The sequence below is a fragment of the Chionomys nivalis genome, chromosome 8 (assembly GCF_950005125.1).
Source record: "Chionomys nivalis chromosome 8, mChiNiv1.1, whole genome shotgun sequence".
Classification (NCBI taxonomy): Eukaryota; Metazoa; Chordata; class Mammalia; order Rodentia; family Cricetidae; genus Chionomys; species Chionomys nivalis.
Window position 1 is genome coordinate 66,728,849 of NC_080093.1, and position 18,902 is coordinate 66,747,750.

The 18,902-nt window shown below is 47.8% G+C and overlaps 1 protein-coding gene across 9 annotated transcripts in view; it reads left to right on the top strand.

The window, feature by feature from the left end:
* Nucleotides 1-18,902, top strand: part of Fgfr2 (fibroblast growth factor receptor 2) — a 103,970-nt gene that overhangs the window by 40,711 nt on the left and 44,357 nt on the right. For all 9 annotated transcript variants that reach the window (XM_057777580.1, XM_057777582.1, XM_057777581.1 and 6 more), the window contains one exon: nucleotides 6,996-7,119. In XM_057777580.1, the coding sequence (XP_057633563.1) occupies nucleotides 6,996-7,119 (124 nt within the window). The remainder of the gene's footprint in view (nucleotides 1-6,995; nucleotides 7,120-18,902) is intronic.

Sequence of the window (18,902 nt, forward strand, 5' to 3'; positions counted from 1 at the left end):
CAGTTGTGAGCTGCCCGGTGGGTCCTCTGCAAGAGCAGCAAATGCTCTTAACCATCCCCGGTATTCCGGTATTTCTCCAACCCTCCCGCCCCACCCTGAGGGTTTTTGTTAATTAGTGTTAGGCTGTTACTGGAGGCAAAGAAAGGAATTTGAATGGATGGGGCAAAACTCTAAATCTGAAGGACATTTTGATGTTGAAAAAAACTTTTTTTTTTTTTTTTTTTTTTTTTGAGGGCTGGGGAAATGGCTTAGCTGGTAAACCGCTCTCTCTGTGCAAACCGAGTTTGACACCAGAACCCATGAAAAAAGCCAGATATGCTAGTGTGTGCCTGTGACCCCAGGGCTGGGGTTCACTGACCAGTGAGTGAGCCCTTTCAAATCAGTGAGCCTCAAGTTTGGTGAGAGATCTTGTCTCCAAAAATAATGCGGGGATGGGGTACCCAAATTTGACCTCTGGCATCTGTACACACTTGCACAGAAACATATACTTATACATGCCCACCCCCCAAAAGATAGAGGAAAGGGGTGTAAAGGACAAAGGGAAAGCTGGCCTTTGGAATGTGTGGTCCTGACCCCACTGCTCTCCTAATCTCTCTCTCTGGCATGAAGAAAGAGGTTGTGGTCTGGTGGCTGCTGAGATGACCTGTCCAATGTAAATGATGTCGCAATAGAGATTTTCACAACAGGGCAATTAAGGTTGATACCAGTGGGACATCATTTTGGTGATACTGGAAATTTAGAGATTCTGTGGAGCCCCAGGGGCTTCTAGGATTTAGGGAAGTCAACAGCTTTCAGCTTGGCAAACATGGTTCCCAGAAGCATAATTCTTGCTAAAGATGTGTTAAATCTGCCCCAGGGTTCCGGGTCCTGAAGCGTGGGAGGTCCCGCAACCAACACCTTCTCCCAGGGCTGGGTCCTTCTTTCTGGTGTGGCACCACCGCCTACTTGAGACTTCCCCTGCATCTTCAGGGCACAGTGTTGGGTGCCTTGGTCCCTGTGTGGGGTTCTCCTTTGGATATTTTCTTCATTGTTATGTGAACTTCTAAACAAATGCACCTGCCAACATTTGACCTGAGGCGCCGTCTGGAACAGGCTGTAGCTTTGCACCCCTCAGGTGGAAAGGAGAGACCTACTTAAAAACAAGAAAAGCTTATTTATTTGACTGTGTGTGGGGGCGGGGAATCATGTGGAGGTCAGAGGACAACCTGTGGGAGGGAGTTGGTTCTCCTCTTCCCCTGGATGGGTCCCGGGGAACCACACTTAAGTCATCAATCTTGGAGGCAATTGCCTTTACCCATTGAGCGGTGCTGTCCTTCAAGAGATACTTAATTGAAGAGACCCACCTAACTTCAACCCTTGCAGAGAGGGCCTGTTAAGTCCCAACCCCACACTCCTCTGACTCCTGCCTGTTTGCTTCGTAATGAGGCAAGGTGTCAAGTTTTCCACAGTGTGTTTTCCCAGAAAGCCAGAGACCTGGAAGTTTCCGTAAAGGAACATTGGTTATTTGTGCAGCTTTTCTTCTTTCTTCATAAACCCTGTCATTCTGGAGCCCACCTCAGCTTTGATGGCCAGGCCAGCCCTGCAAGTTTTCTTACTTGTTTATGACTTTGTGGCCTTTGGCCACCACATCCCAGCATGCTCTGGAATGACTTGTGCATGGGGCCGTCTTAGGGAGAAGGGAAAACACAAAGTCACTTGAAATTAGAGCAATGAAAAATGGAACCAAAACTCAGGCTGGAGGGATGGCTTGGTGGCGAAGAGCGTGTCCTGCTCTTGCAGAGAATCCAGGTTCAGGTCCCAGCACCCAGAGATCTGATATGCCTCTGGCCTCTGCGGGCATCAGAACTTGTATGCACATTTCTTCCCCATGTAATACACATTATTAAAATAAAAAGAATTAAGTATTTTTAAAAGGGGGAGGCAGGTGGATCTCTGTGAGTCTGGTCTACAGAGCCAGTTCCAGGAAAGCCAAGGACAGCTAAGGCCATATAGAGAAACCCTGTCTCAAAGGAAAAAAACAAAAGCAACCCCTACCTTCCCAAAAAGACCTAGACTAATTTAAGTATAGAAATATTTGGCATTGTCCACTTAGTCTTGCCATTTAATTAGACTGGGTAGCTGAGACTGGTCTCCAACTTACTGTGTATCCCAGGCTGTCCTTGAAGTCAATCCTCCTGCCTCTGCCTCCTTTAGCGCTAGGTGATAGGAATGAACCACCACTAACGCCTTGATATTTTAGTATGTGCAGAAAGGGGAGGGGATGGCAGTTGGATTCTAAGTAAAGCGTGACCAGAAGCATGATTCTGTGTCTCTCTGTCTTTCTCTTTCTCTCTCTCTCTGTCTGTGTGTGTTTGTTCTTCCAACTCTGTCCCCTCTCTGGGTTATGAGACTTAAAAACCCACCAAACATTGTTCTAGAATACCTATAATACCATATTGTTTATCCACTTTTATTATCTCCAAAACTTTTTTGTTGCTCCACATAAAATCTCTGCACCCATTAAGAAATAACCCCTTCCCCAGCACATGAGACCCTCAAGTCTATTTTTTTTTTGTCTATGAATTTGCCTATTCTTAGTACCTCGTGTAAATGTAATTGCAGGATGTTTGCCTTTTATGCCCAGCTTATTTTACTTCATATAATGTATTCAGGATTCATCTAAGTTCTAGTATGAGTCAAGATTTGATTCCTGTTTATGGTTGATCACTATCTCATCAGATGGATGTACCTACCACCTTTTGTTATAATTTGTGTGCCTGTATCTGAGTTGTAGTTTCCAGTTCTTTGGGGTATATCCTTCGTGGAATTGCTGGATCATATGACAATTCTTTGTTTAGGTCTTGAGGGTCAGCATTGTTAAAGAGCTGAGTTCAAAGGCGTTGGAGGCCCTGTTGCCACCCACTTCGTTAGCACCTTCAGGCAGCAGACTGTTGAGTGGGTACCCTTGTACTTGGCAGTGTTGGTCACACCTCCTCTGCAGAGGTTCAGGGGTTGCCGACTGGGCGGAGTGAAGAGATTCTAGCTTCCACTTGTGGTGGTGCAGAGGCTGATGGTGCAGGCCTGCTCTCTGGACACCCCCTGCAAAACTAACTGCCGCCGCTACCCATCAATGCCGGTTTAAGCATTAACAAGAGTTTGCTGTCATTTCTGGGTGATGACAAGCAGCCCCAAGTGCCAGTCCCTCTACATGTGTGAGCCCCGTGCGAACCCCGTGTGCAATTGCATTCAGAAGGGATGGTTTGACATCCCCGGGAGCCTTCTGGAAATGGGACTGGAGATGGAATAGTGACAGTGTTTGTGGACCACCTTTCTGAAGCCCAGGCTATGGTGATTGCTGCTTTCCGGGAAGTCACAGGGGCATCTGTTGACACATGGACACCTCCTTCGAGCTGGCTCAGAGTGCAGCTTCTGGATGTTTATTCCACTTGGTAGTGAAACACCTGGGTGTTTGGAAATCTTTGAGTGTTTTGTTGTTTTGCAATGAGGAAGCCAAACATCCAGGTGACAGTTGGGGCCTTTGGCCTTTGACCCTCTGGTGATATGTTTTGATTTTGTTTTGATGTTAAATTTTCATACCCTATTGTCACCTGAACATAGTTGAGGCCTTCATAGGCACTTAGGTTCGAGATAGCAGAAAGAGTCTGGAGGAAAAAAAAAAAAACAACCAAACCAAACAAAAATAACAGCAAAAACTGTCTAGACCACCTTCTGTCTTCACGTGGGTGGGGTGTGGAGCATTTGTGGAATCTGCTCTTCATGTTCCAAGCTAAAGCGCTCAGGGGTTTAGCTTTGGTCTGCTTTGTTTCAATGCTGAAATGTTATTTCAAGAAAGACCTTGGTGAACATAGTTTTGGAGCTCTGTTCGCCAATTCTGTTATTTGGCAGCTGGAAAATAACGAATTCCACACAAATTTGGCTGTGGGCAGGAATGAAAATAAAGTCACAGGAATGTTGCTATATGCAGGATTCCTCCTGTCCCTGGCCCTTTGTTCTTGGTCAGCTAGAGAGAGCCAGATCAGGGCATTCCCCAGAACAGGATCTAGAACCCATCAGATGGCTGAGGAGCCCTTCTCTTTCAGTTCCTGTGTCTGTGTGTTCCTGTGTGTGCACACACGTGTTCAGAGGCCAGAGGTTGCCATCCAATGTCCTCCTCAATCACTTTCTATCTTACTTTGTGAGACAAGGTCTTGAACTCGCTGATTGGCTAGACTGATTATTTTCTATGGACAAGATACCCAAACGTAGCATTCATGGGGTTAAACAACAACAACAAAAAGTGTCATTAATTTTAATGGGTGCCACCAAATTATCCCTCAACTGCTTTCTCTGGCTTTATGTCGCAATTCTCCACTTGTGTCTGTTTTCCCTTATATTCATTCAAGTTCTAAAGTGACACCGATCTTCCTAATTTTTGTTAATCAGCTGGTGAACAAGTGTCTCATTATTGTTTTAATTTGCATTCCCCTGATTGCTAATGAGGTTGAGCAGATTTTTTTCCCCCACGGGGGCGGGGAGGGGTGTATTTATATTCCCTGTTCTCTGAAAGCAAAAACAATGTATATGCATTTGGCCCAAATGCCAAAACAACTGTGGCCCTGCAGATCTGAGACACTAAGAACACACGGAAGGGCAAGTGAGGTGCCATTCATGCGCTGGCTGCAAGGGTACCCTCTTCAGGTCACGCAGAATCTTGATGTGCAAACACTGATTTAATACATTTCCGAACTCAGTGCCTGCGGTTCCCGTGTCTTACAGAGTTGCTGCTGTAGTTGTTGTACTTGTTGTTAAGCGGCCCCCAATAAGCAGCCCCCCAATTAACAGCAGGCTCTCTTCTCGTATAGAAGTACCTACGTCCCACTGTGGGCAGCTTCTAAGAGCATCAGTTTGAAAAATGCTCCAGCTTTAAAGTGCGGGTTTGATGGTGGTCAAGGAATTCAATTGGGGGCAGTGGTGTCGGAAAGAAATATGAACAGCACTGCTTTGCTGGGGTATTGCTTGGATAACAAGGTTCTAGAAGGGTCGAGGTACCCACCTTGGTATAGGTGCTTCTTATTGTTATAGCATTTTATATTTTATCCATGTTAAGTTATTGGTATTTGTAGTGTGTCTCCAAGAAGTTAATATTCAGAGCTCTTTCTTAGACCGTCATAGACCCAAGGAAACTCCTAACTGACCATGTATTCTGCAAGGGAGGTTGTGGGGAGGGGTACCCCAAAAGGCAGTTGCTAGACCGTGCTGCTCCAAGCCAAAATCAGGTGTCTTAGGCAGCCAACGTCACCTCCCTTAGCAGTTCAGGGGCAAATCTTATTTGGAATATGCCATGTACCAGAGTCTGAATCCAGGCACAAGAAAGACATTGACAGTTTGGATGGGGTCCAGAGTGAGGCGCTGCCATGATTAAAGGCTTATGGGCATGACATTTGAGCGGGGGCTCAAAGAACTGAATATTTACAGCAGGGCTCAAGGCTGGATTATGAGGCTTGGTGACTCTGGAGCCTGTGGCTGCATCCCTAAATTACCCTCCATGTGTCTGACAAGGAGAGAGCCATTTCTGATATTCCCGAGATCCTGGGATGCAGAAGCTCTGCCTTGAGTTCTGCAAGAGAGCTGGACACTTCCTCTCCACCTCCCAGAGTAACAGCTTCAAGTAGCACCCTGGGATAGGAGTTAGATCGGTTCCCATAAGACCGCGGAATGTGGCATAAGTTTCCCCCATCGGGACACTCTACTGCATGGAGTAGGGAACTTGTAGCCGGGGGTGGGGTATCTGACTTCCTCTTAGGCTGCCTTGTAGGCCTTGCAAGGAGACCAATGTGATTCTTTTGAGTAGAGCACAGGCTTTCTGTTATCAGTCTTAAGCTCTCAGATTCATTCCCTCTTCCCACTTGTCTCACTTGGGAGTCGGTTTTCCTCTGCTACCTTCCTGTGCTGAACTCTGAGGCAACTCCACGATTGTGCAAGGGTTGGGGTCAGTGGCATCATCTAAGCGGGGTGACTGCTCAGCCTCGTTCCTGACCCTTTGCTTGGGTTGTTAAGAGTGATCCAGCCCCTCTCCCCAATGGCACCACGTGATGCACTGATGGGGAACGATGATCTTGGCCGTGAGCTCAGCAGCAGTGACTCCACTCTGCAGCCACAGTGACAGCCTACTCTTACCCCTGCTCACAGGTGCATCATGGGACAACTTCCCTGCCCCTGTTCTTAGAAGTGCATGGCTATGCGGTGGTTCTCCTTACTCTCTAGTTTAGGTTCTCCCAAGAGGAGATCATTAGAACCTAGTGTGAGCTGACAGACTGGGGTGGGACTCATGCGCCTTTTATCTTTGGAGGGTCTCAAGGAACTTACAAACAGATACATAACTAGGAGTCCTGGTTCCCATGTCTGGAATTCTGGGAAAACCAGGAACATGTGCCATTTATTCAAGTTGAAGCTTCTTGAGAGAAAGACACAAGAGGCTCTGAGAACAAGAATAGAGCTGACCCAAGAGCAGACGGTGTGGTATACAGTCCGTGATCATCAGTGTTGGCCCCAGGTAGTTCCGTGGTGCCCTGGGGACGGCAGGCTCCCACTGGAAGGGTAGCCTTAGGAGTTTGCCTGCCAGTGATGTGTGGCATTGTGTGGCTTTGTGATTGGTCCTCTTGGCCATGTGGGTTCTCTTAATGGAACCTAAATCCAAGACAGGGGCACACCTTTGTGTACCCCTGGATAGCCCTATGCGTTCAGAGTATGCCAATATCTGCCTGTTCTAGGGAAACCTTTCCTTGCGTTCATCACCGTTCTGAATATTAATTACGAGGGCAGTTTACAGTTCCTCTACACTTTACTTCCAACAACTTCCTGGGGATTGAACCCAGACCTCATGCGTGCTCAACACACGTTCTGTCCACTGATCTAAACTCTCAGCCCCAGCCAACTTCGTTTTAAGTCAAGGAAGGGTACCACAGGTATCTGGTGCTGTTTGTTATCAGTAATCAGCTTCCCTTTGGCTTTTCCAGGTACGAAACCAACACTGGAGCCTTATCATGGAGAGCGTGGTCCCGTCGGACAAAGGCAATTACACCTGCCTAGTGGAGAATGAGTTTGGGTCCATCAACCACACCTACCACCTCGATGTTGTTGGTGAGTTTGCCTTTTTGGCAGCAGTACACCCCCAGTTTGTTCTAGCACAACTCATTTAAAACCACGGCAGGGTGGGTATTGTTCTCCTCACACTCAAGGAGAATCAGCTTGTCTCCTTTTTGTGCCCCTAAGATGTCATCTGAGAAGGTTGCTTCTGTCATATGACCGTGTTCTGTTTCCCAGGTAGCCAGGTTATACAGCCTTTGTGGGGTCGCAGGTGCAGATCTTCTGGGTTCCTAAGCATTATCTTTTATCGGGTGCCTGTGCTGTAAAGCATTTTATTCTGGAAGCTAAGATTATTCTGAATAATCTTAGTCTGTGCAGGGAGACTTTTAATTGTGTACATAAGTGTGTGTCTGTGTGGATATGTACAAGAGAGGGCAGGCAGTTGTAGAGGCCAGAAGAGGGCCTCCGGTCTCCCAGAGCTAGAGTTAAAGACAGTTGTCTACCACCCGGTGTGGATGCTGAGGGCGGAACTCAGGTCCTCTGAGAAAGCAGTATGTGCTCTTAGCTGCTAAGCTGCCTTTCCAGCCCTGGAAAATTTTGTTTTTAAAGAGAGGCAACGTTGTTTAAAGAAGGGCAGCTTATGTATGACACTGGCTAAAGAGGAAAGGAAAAGTTAATGTAATCATGGAGCCCGTGTCTGACTGGAAGAAAAAAGTCAATGTCAGAGTTGGTCGTTGGGTAGTTCAGTGTCTCTTCCTGGGAGATATTTCTCTGAGCAAAGGAGCCGCCTATGTTTGAGAGCTCACAAATGTGTTTTTGTCGCACATCGTAAGGTTACGCAGCCCGTAGTTCCTGAAAGGAACATTTCTTCCCAAGTTTTACAGTTTTATTGGTTATCGTGAGTTTTTGTTGTGACTAATGAAGAGATTTGATTGGTTGCTACTTTAGTTACGTTTCTTGTTGTTAACATAAAATACTCAACAAAAGCAGCTTACTGAAGGAGGCTTTTAGTCAGGCTCACGGTTTGAGGCTATCATGGTGGGAAAGGCATGGTGTCAGGAACAAGGCACCCCGTTCCTCTTTTTGTGCAGTTCATTTAATGGGGTACCCTTTTGTAGGGTGCATCCTCCCACCTTTATGAATTTAACCTAGAAGCTCCTGCATAGTCTTGACCAGAGGTTTGTCTCCTGCGCGATTCGAGGCCCTGTCAAGTTGGTAGTGTTTGCTGTCACACATCCCTGTCACACATCCCTACAGGAGTCTGCAGCTGGGCTCTCTGGGCTGCAGGGATGGTGGGTTCAGATCTCTTCCCTGTAGAAGCTGTCTGTGCTCTGATTTGTCACCCAGAGTGACACTGGGCTCCTTCAGTGTCTTCGGTCACTTCTTTGGGTCACTCTTCCATGTGCAGACTGTTGACTGCCGACTCAGCTCTGAGCTCACGGGGATCTGTTTTGATTTTTCATGGTCTTGGGTGACCCCACACTCGCGTCTACCCGCTTTACTCTGTCAACAGAGGCTCTCCTATATCATTTTCTATGCACGGTCCTGGTTATTCTCTTACTTAGGGGTATTTCTGTCTCTTTCAAAAATACAAACTATTTGAAAGGAGAGTTTGCAAATTCTCGAACTGCCCAAGAACCGCTAAAAACCTTCCTCAGTATAGGATTAACCAAATTGCATAGTTTTGTTTAATTGAAGATTTAGGGTAACTAAAAGTTAAACAGAAAATCCTATTGATTTTTTTTTCTGTCTGGTTAAGTGAGGTGATAGTCACAAAAACTGTGCCTTCCCAAGCCTCGTTTACATCGTCCTTCACTTCCATTTGAGTGTAAGCATTCAGGGACAAGAGTATTTGAGTGGTTCAGAAGGCTTAATGTGACATTTGATAGGCCATTGCACAATATTTACCCTCTATCCACTAAAAGAGTGTTAGGGCCTTCTTTTATGTCTTAATTATTTGCTTCCATGTTTTTTGAGGTAGAGTCTCACGTAGTCCAGGCTAGTCTTGAACTTGCTGTGTAGCTGAGGATGACCTTGAACTCTCCTGATCCTCCTGCCTCCACCTCCCTACTGTGGAGATTGTAGTTTTTGTCCCTATAATGTAGCTTGTGGCTCTCACTTCCCCATCCACAAACACTGAGGCCTGAAATCAGGGCGAGTGCTCTATCGTTGAGCTATATTCCAGACATTGTCTGCTTGCTTGTTTGTTTTCAAGACAGTTTCTCTGTATAGCCTTGGCTCTCCTGGAACACTCTCTCTCCCTGTAGACCAGGCTGGCCTCGAACTCACAGAGATCCACCAGTCTCTGCCTTCTGAGTCCTGGGATTAAAGGTGTGCACCACCATCAGCCAGCTATTCCAGACAATTAAAAGAATATGTACGTGATATATTGAGACAAGAGCTTGTTAAGTTGCCCAGGCTGGCCTTGAACTTGCTCTGTTGCCCAGGCAGGTCAACCTTTTGATTTTTCTGTCTGAGCATCCTGAGTAGCTCATCTTGCAAACTGCATCATCAGGTCTGGCTCTGGTCCTGTTTCTTGTTGAGACATCTGTGGTCTGCCAGGCTCAGATATTTTAGTAAACACACACACACACAGAGGAGTGACGTGTGAGGGGATTTCTTTTGTCACAAATGGCTCTAAATCCATTCATCAAAGAACACATGCCTTGGGATTTACTTCAGGCTGCGTGGACTGAATCTGACACGAAGTGTTTGCATTAAGAAAAGAAAGATTTAAAATTAAGTAATTTATTACGGAGGAAAAAAAATTGTTCTGTAGGAGTCCTTTGGGATTTTAGCCTAGCACAGGTCTACAAAATTATTCATGATTGGGGCCATTCCAAGAACCGAGGAGTCAAGGCAGGGCCGCTGTAGCCTCAGGGTCTTGCTTACAGCAGGTTTTAGCTTGAGTTGTTTTGCTGAACATTCAAAAGCCCCTCTCCCCACCTCCCCTTTGAGCTCCCTGGCAGCTCATCCCTGTGAAAGCTCTGAAATCTCTCTTAGAGTTCAGGGCTGGGATTTGAATGGGGCTGCTGAATAATGGCACTGGGCTGTCCCGTGTTAATCCCCTGGCAATCAGTCTTGCTGAAAAGAGCGTATGATTCAGTGGTGTGATGTGGAGGGAGCGTGGAGTGTATGGAGTAATGCAGAGAGAGGCCTGATTATGTCACAAGTTTGGGAGATCGCCCAGCTCAGCCCGGGCCAATAATGACACAATGCTGGTTGGGAATAGCCATTAAAGCACAACTCCAGTGGGTTTTTTTCTTTTCTCTAAGCCTTGAACCTTCTTTATAAATAGAAGCCAAAAGTCAATGGAATAGAAGACGTTCTCCGTAAAGATGGAGGTGTGAAATACTCTTTTTATTTTTTTTTTCTGAAAACCCCAGCAGTTGCTTTGAGAAGCACTAATAAAATGAGAATTGAGTCAGCCGAGGAGCCACATAGAGACTTACAGGGTTGGCAGTCATTCTGAACATCTTGGCAAGTGGAAACAGAAAGGATTCAGGCTTAGGCAACAAACTCCTGGTGGCCCTGGAGTGTAAATGCGGTACTTTGCTGTGTGGTAACAGGGTCTCAGTTACTTCTTACTTCACAGAAGACTAGAAACTCTTTCAGTGACCAGGAAGTCTGGCTCTTGCCGGAGTGTTGCTGCGTTGTCTGCATCTGGGGTTCAGGTGTTAGGCAGCATCAGGACCGCAAGGCTCCACCTCCGCATGACCGTGTAAAGGCCGTGTAATTTAAACGATACTCTTGTGTTCTAGAATAAAACAGCAGGCCATTGTTGTGTGTGAGGAGATTGCACTTCATTTACAAGGTTCTTTTAGGAGCCTTGCTTGATCCTCATTAAAATTGACACCATTACTTTTCAGCCATTTATAGCAAAGGAAAATTAGCACGAAGCTCCACGTCTCAGTGATTGTGGCAATAATAAATCAGCCTGCCAAGCATATGGCTAAGGGAGCTGGTGAGTCTTCACCTTATTTCCTCAGTGAGGGATGCTCAAGTCCTTGATTTGATGGGTGCCCCGCCACCATCATGTGGCACCTACAAGTCATTAACTCTTTTCACTGGGTCTGACCCAAGATCTGAGGCCCTGGCATCTTAGGAACAAATACAGCTCAGTGTAGTGATAAGAGCAGCCAGCCCAGTGGCAGGAACATCTGGGCCCCAGAAGAGCTACTGAGTCCTTCTGAACCTGCTGCTTTTTAACCAGTAAGACTGAAGAAGATGTTTATCATCACTTGTGGGATGGGTGTATTAGTACCCTGTAACGAATGTCCCTGAGTGGGTTACTCTTCAATAACTTTTGTTAGTCTCAACCAGGAGAGAGAGAGAGAGAGAGGAAGAGAGAGAGAGAGAGAGAGAGAGAGAGAGAGAGAGAGAGAGAGAGAATGTGTCTAGTGGGGTGTACGTGGATGTGTGTGGATGTTGGAGGACAACTTCAGCTTCTGTGCTGGTCCTTAGGAGCCATTCACTGTCCCCTCCCCTCCCCCTCCTCCCAAGGTCTGCCACTGTGACCTTGGGCTCACCAGTTAGGCTAGGCTGGCTGGTCAGCGTACCTGTGCCTTCCCAGCACTGGCTTTGCAAGTGCACACCATCATGCCTAGATTTTATCCGTTGGTTTTGGGGATTAAACCAGGTTCTTGTATTTGGAAGGCACGTGTCTTAACTAGGCAAACCGAGTACCATTTGGGGACCAATAGGTGGAATTCTGTTTCCTGCTGACTTTGCGCCCCTGGTTAATGATGTCACCCAGGCCATCTTAGACTGGCTTGGCTGTTGGGCTTACAGAGGATCACAGAACCTCCTTTTTCTTCTTCCATCCCTCACCCCGTCTTGAGGAAATTTGGGCCCAGCAGGGGTCCGCCATGTGTGCGCGGACTTGAGAAGACCCCAGCGCAGGCATCTCAGATGTGGTCTCCATGGATCTCAGACGATTAGTGTCAGGCAAGGAGGGGATCACTCAGTAGATAAAGCACTTGCCAAGCAAATGGACTCAAGGGCTAGAGTTTGGACCCTTGAACCCCCCAGGTAAATGCTGGGTGAGTGTGGTGGAGACAGGATTCCCTGAGCAAGCAGGCTAGAGAGATTAGTTATGCCAGGGAGCTCTGAGTTTGAAAGACCCTGCCATGTAGAATAAAGTAGAAGAGGGATCAAGGAAATTCCTGATATGAACCTCAGACCTCCACAGATACATACGCTCGTGGACCCACACAAGTTCAAGCATACATGTATACCCACGGATGAAGAAATACCCTTCACCCTCATTTGGCTTTGAATTATGATCTTGCTAATCATTATAACTCTATTGGATACTTACTGGTGACCCCCTTCTCCTGATGTTGGATATGGGGGGTGGTGCAGAGTGTGTTGGAGGTACGGATAGGACCTCAGATTCCTTCTTAATTTGGTTCTCTGGAATCTCATCTCCCAGCCCCGGCTTTGGATGGTCGGGGCTGTCACATGCTGTCCTTCACCTCTAGCTGGTTGAGGGTGGCTCAGCGTTTCCTCCAGTCCTGACTTGTCACCAGCAGGCCAGAATGACTCGGTTGGCTAGCCCTTGACACAAGTTCCCCACAGCTCAGCTCTAGATGTGATGGGACACAGCCTGGCAGCATGTGTTGAGCTCCTCAGGTGTGCATTCGAGAGGAATGAGGTCTGACTTCTTCCAGGTAGACCGTTAAGCTCTGCTGTCTGGCCAGCCCATGGCCTGGAACCTCTGGCAGTCTCCAGGGAGAGAGGGAGAGGTTGCACAAAGCCTTGGTTTGCTGCTCGGAGGCTGGGATGGCAAAGACTTTAGTGTGATCTCAGAGCAGTGAGGGAGGGATTGGAGAAGTCAGGATTCCTAAAACCACATCTGCTTACCCGGGGTGGCACCTGCCGTGGATCTGGAGTGTTCAAGTCATTGATGAAAAGTGACATTAGGGGCTCAGGCTGGGGTGTGGTTCAGTTGGTAGAGAGCTCGCTGGTATACATGGTGAAGTCCTGTGTCCCATCTCCAGCCCTGCATATAACCAGGTATGGTATGGCATGTCTGTGATCTTAGCACTTGGGGAAAGGATTCAAAGCCCATGGTCATCTTTGGCTGCAAAGTGAGTTTGAGGTCAGCCTGGGGTATATGAGATTCTGTATCAAAAATGAAAATAAAGAAATGTCAATAGTAAGTTTAATAATGACTCAATTGACCATTGAGTTCCTTGTAGAAACTACCACTAGTAGGGTCTTCTTGATTTCTGATGAGGAAGATCGTACATGAGTCAGTTTCCATCTGACAGTGGCTTCTTAGAACTTATCGTGACAGGAACGGTCTTGGCTAGAGCACTGAGAAAAGCCCGGACCATGATGTGAAGGTTTCAAGGCACCGAATGCCAATTTCCCCTCCATTCTTGGTTGGAAGGCCTATGCTCCTCTAGGGCCAGCCAGGTTTCAGCACTGGCCCCCTCGGGGGGACCTGCAGTGGTTTCCTGGCCTCCCAGGCCTTGCCTAGATTTGTCCGTATTTACGATCTTGCTGCCAACTGACACTGTCCCGTTTCTTGCTGTAGCCTGATACCTGATTTATGCTGGGGCTGTCTCTCACCGCCAGCTCTGCACTTAGGAAGTCTAGCTGGAGAGAGGCAGAAAGCTCCTCCACTGCAAATAGGCTAAGGGTTAAGGTTGCAGTGAGGGCTTTTGTGCAAACACAGAATCATAGCCCCAAGTGGCAGCCGGCGGGAAACACATTGCTTTACATTTCCAAACCATGGCTGTCACAGTTAGGATGTGAGAGTCTCCTTGCCACATTGTGCCTTTGGGGAGTCCGGTGGGAATTATGCGGGGTGTAAGCGTTCAAGTCCATTTTTGCCTTCTGTGGCCTTGGGAAGCCCTGGTACCTCTGCGTGTTGATTTTTTTTTTTTTTAACTGGACAGTGTGAGTATTTTTATTCACGTGTGTTGCTGCGATCGTATGTTCTGTACCACTCTGGGGGAGAAAGGCATATTTTGCCTCCCAGACTCAGAGGTATTTCAGTCCATCACTAGAGGAAAGGCAGGGTGGAGCTGGCTTTGTGGTGGGGGCATGAGTGGGCGAGAAATCGGGGAGGGCATAGTCAGGTCTGCCACCCACTTCTGCCAGCCAGGCCTCACCCGCTAAAGGCCATAGAGCACTCAAGGTGGTGCCACAGTTGGGAATCAAACTTTCAAAACCTGAGCCTATGGGGGCCGCTTCTGATTCCAACCATAACGGGAAATAACCTACTTTCTCTGTAGCACCCACCGAAGAAAGAATTGCCATGAGAGCGGTGCTCTAACTCATGGCACGGGTGACCGTTGGTCACTCTTATTAGGCAGTCCTGTGCCTCTTTGCTGTCTCCAGGCTGAGACACACACTCAGCCTGTTTCTCATTACCGGAGGCTTAGTACTTTCTTCTGGATAGGGGTTTCCAAACTCCCTGGGCTCAAAACCGTTTAATGAGATTTCATTGCTCCAGAGCGATTCCGCATTCCTGCCTTACCACAGGGCTTCCCGGGGGCAAAGTCTGGTCAGTGGTCAGCTGCTTCAAAGGCATTGACTGGCAAATGAGCGTTTTTCCCGGAAGAAGTCACCCCTTGTAAGCTCTAGGAGCAGATGACAGCTCATGGGTACCAACCTGCCAGGAACCTGTCGGGACTTGGTCATAGTCTGCTCTTCTCTGTTCCTGTGAACCTTCAGATGCCCTTTGACCCACAGTTGAGAAAGGAAGGTTATTGATTCCCCTCCATTCTGGCAAGAGTCCTGGTAGAGGTGACTGGCAAAGAGGGCTAATGTTTGGTTGGCTGTCTGATCTTTGGCATGGCATCTGGGTGGGAGGATAAAGAAGTGTTGAGGTCAGGTTAATGTCTTACAGTTCAGTGTGTGAAGATGGCTTCTGGGACTGTGCGCAGGAATGCAGGCGGGGCAGGAGGGGCCGGCGGGGCAGGTGGGGCAGGCGAAAGGAAAGGTACTTAACTCTGGGAGCTAGCTTAGCTAGATGCTGTGTGGACAGCAGGGACAGTGTATGGTAATGGGCCCCTCGGGTTGAGCATCCCTAACCTGCCAAGTCAACCTCTAAGATTTTAATTCCCTCACTGATCGCAAGTTTCAGAGTTTGGAGAAGTTTAGATTTCAGAGTTTGGGGATTATGGATGCTCAACTGGTAAAGCAGATGCACACATATCCCAACAGCTGAGAAAGGCCCTAATTGGGAGCACTTCCGGCCCAAGCATTTGGGATGAGGCACGTTTTCTCTGGAGCAGGCAATTTCATGAGCAACTTCTCTTCGTCTGGGGCATCCTAATGTATTTCAAATTCTGAAACAGAGAAACTGCGGAGTTTTTAATACATGTATTCATACAGCTTAGTCAGCACCCGCTGTTATGAGCCAAAGGGTCGTGTAGTCGAGTCTTTGCCAACTCCTACGTGGAGTGAGTGTGGCCGTGATGTCATGGTCTCCCCTTTGGAAGTGATATATCTAGGTTCGCTCTCCTGGACTCCCTTAGCCTTACGCTACCCGGCTGTTGTGTTCATCATCATCTTGTCTACTCTGTGCCCACAGACGAGGAGAAGGGAGGCTGTATAGCTGGGAGATGCTGTTAACATAGTGGATTGGATTTGGAAGGGTATAGTTTTTTGTACTGGTGTGGTTTTTACATACCAGTTCCAGGACAGGAGGCTGTAGGGAGGAGGTGGCCGAGGACACTGATGTTGCCATGGGGATGGTGTTCCATTTCTCTTGTGAAGAGAGAGGATGTCACTGGTTTAGAAGCAACGTTAGAAGTTCTCTGTATTGTATTGCGATGGTGGGTCCTCTGTCTTGACAGTGCAGAGTTTGGGATCTGGTGATGACCGTGAACCTTTCCACTGCTGTTGTGCGTCTCGGGCTTCCGGTAATTCTCAGCCTGCTCGTTTTGGCTCCAAGAGAACAAACAGTGGATGGTTCAGCTTCTCGTGTTGTCAGTACCTGGGGGAAGGCATTTCTTGTTTGCTCAGATGGGCCGAAGGCTTTTGCTTCTGCTTGATCCACTCCAGGAGCAAAATAAGGCATCTGAGGGATTAGCATGGAGCTTTCTGGACTTCCTCTAAGAGAGGCTTTTTCAATGGTGAAAGTTAATGATGGGAACCACGTCGTCTTCTAGATCCTTGGGCCTACGCACAGCAGTCTGCTCCAGTTCTTCTTGTCACCCATATGCTGCTGCCGGAGCCGTAATATGTCATCATGCTTATACCCTTATTCCATTAAAACATGGCCACGGATAACTTTGTACACACTATTAGTTGAGCACCTGTGTGAATACTTTTCAAGGACGTATTTCTAAAAATAGGCTAACTTGATCTTTTCAGATATTTGCATAGCATTCGAAACCCGAGGCATAGCATTTTGACTTTGGGGGTTTTTCAGTGATCCCCGTTTTGTTTCTTTGCAAATCATTTGAGAGAAGATGTGGTCTAATTCAGAGATCGGCCTTTCTAATAAGAGGGTGTGTTTAATACCTGAGCAATTTAAAAGGAACAAAACCTTGTCCAGCACGCTTTTCCTGTGAGGGCGGCCCAGCTCTGCACACTCCAGCTAAAATCACACATTCCTGCATTGTGCTGCTCCCCCAGGGCAAGTGGGGTGCAGGGCTTGATGGTGTCCTGCCCAGTGGGGCAGCTCAGCTGTGTTTACCTCTGCTCCTCAGGAGGGAGCCTGTGGACAGCTGACGTCTGAGTTGACATCAGCATCCACACTGAAGCCCAGTGTAGGGGGAACCTTGGTGTTGAGAGAATAACCATCATTTAGTAAACCGAGCAAGCTAATAGACTTTGCTAACCAAAAGTGTGGGTTTGCCACGACCCTAGGAATAAACTTTATTGATTCAAAAATATTGTCACATTTGCTCTGTCTCCTTCTCAAAAAACTGTGGTTTTGCTGGAATTGTAGCTCACTTGTGGAGTGAGTGCCTGCCTAAAACGCATGAAGCCCCAGGTTCCATCCCTAGTACCACAGAAACCAGGTGTGGTGGTGTACACCTGTAATCCCGGGTGGAGGCAGAGGGATTAGACATTTAAGGTCATCATCAGCAATATGGCTAGTTTGAAGCCAGCCTGGGCTACATGTATAGCATAAAACTGAGCCTTTTAAGCTGTTTTTTTGTTTGTTTGTTTGTTTGTTTGTTTTGAAGGTATGGTTTAGTGAACTTGTCTGGTCTCCTGAACTTGTTTATCTCCCCAAAGCCAAGCCCCCTTTAAAGACGAGCGGAGGCACTTTCAGATCTAATCATGGTGTAAGCGCTGTCAGTGCTGACACACCTCTGAAGACATAGAGCTCAAGGGCACCCTAAACACTGGGGGTATAAGTGACGCCAAGCCCCGCTCCTGTAATCTGCCTTAGATGATCTAAATTGACAACTGAGCAGGTAGAAGGTGCTCCATGTCAAACCAAGTCATTGTGACATTCTTTAGCGAAGGTCCTTTGCTTGCTCGTGCTTGGTCTCCCCAGCCCTGAGCCCAGCCAGCCAGGCCTTCGCTGTGCCTGTCCACGCCAGTGAGCAAGCACAAAGGAATTAACCGTGTTTGGCTTCTAGCACTTTGCATGGTGCATCCTTCATAACAAACTTTGTTACTTCGGACCTGGAGAGGAGACACTTCATCTCTCCGTAACAACCTTGTTCCTCAGACATTGCAGGTCTCTGCAGAGCTGTGGGAGGGGGTCTGGGGTGGGCTTAGTTGGAGGCAGCCAGAGCCCCAGCCACCGCGTTCTGCAGGACTTTGCATAGGCAGATGTTCCAGCAGGAGGGGTGGCCACCCGCTGGAACAGCAGTGAAGAGCAGAGGAAAGACAGCAAGCCAGGCACCTTTCCCAGTGCAAGCTCTGTTCTTTCCAAAGTGGTACAGAGGGTTGGAGAGAGGTTCAGTGGTTAAGAGTGTACGCTGTGCCAGACAGTGGTGGCGCAGGCCTTGAATCCCAGCACTCGGGAGGCAGAGCCATGCAGGTGTCTGTGAGTTCAAGGTCAACCTGGTCTACAAAGCGAGTTCCTGGACAGCCAGGGCTACACAGAGAAACACAACTGCTTGTAACACAAGCTGTACAAGATCCAGTGTCTCTGAGCTCTGAAGTGTACATACTTTGAACCTTCCCACCACTCACATTCTTTTTTTTTTTTTTTTTTTTTTTGGTTTTTCGAGACAGGGTTTCTCTGTGGTTTTGGAGCCTGTCCTGGAACTAGCTCTTGTAGACCAGGCTGGTCTCGAACTCACAGAGATCCGCCTGCCTCTGCCTCCCGAGTGCTGGGATTAAAGGCGTGCGCCACCACCGCCCGGCCACCACTCACATTCTTAAAGGTAATAAAAATAAATCTGTTTTTTTTAAAGTGATGCAGGAGTGGGAAGGAGATGGGGAGAGGGCTCGGTGGGTAAAGTTGCTTATTGTGTGGACATGAGGATGTGAGTTTAGATCCCCAGTAGCCATGCAAAAAGTCTGGGGAGACAGGAAGACCTTGGGTTTGCCGACCACCCAACCAAGTAAGTTGCTGAGCAATCCAGGTCCGTGAGAGCCTGTCTCAGACCTCAGGGGGAAGGTCTGCTGAGATGGTTCAGTGGTTACGGTGGTGGCCACACAATCCTGATGACCTGACGTCTACCCCTGGAACCCACGGAATGTGCAAGGAGAGAACCAGCTGTACCCAGTACTGTGGCAAGTGTGCACTCTCCACATACATCATACACATGATAATAAGTAACATAAAACTAGGGGAGAGAGTAGCCAAGGGAGACACACCCGGTACTGATCTCTGGCCGCCACATGGAAGTGTGCACCTGCACGCACGGGTGTGTGTGTACACGAGAAAAGAGAGATGAAAAGAG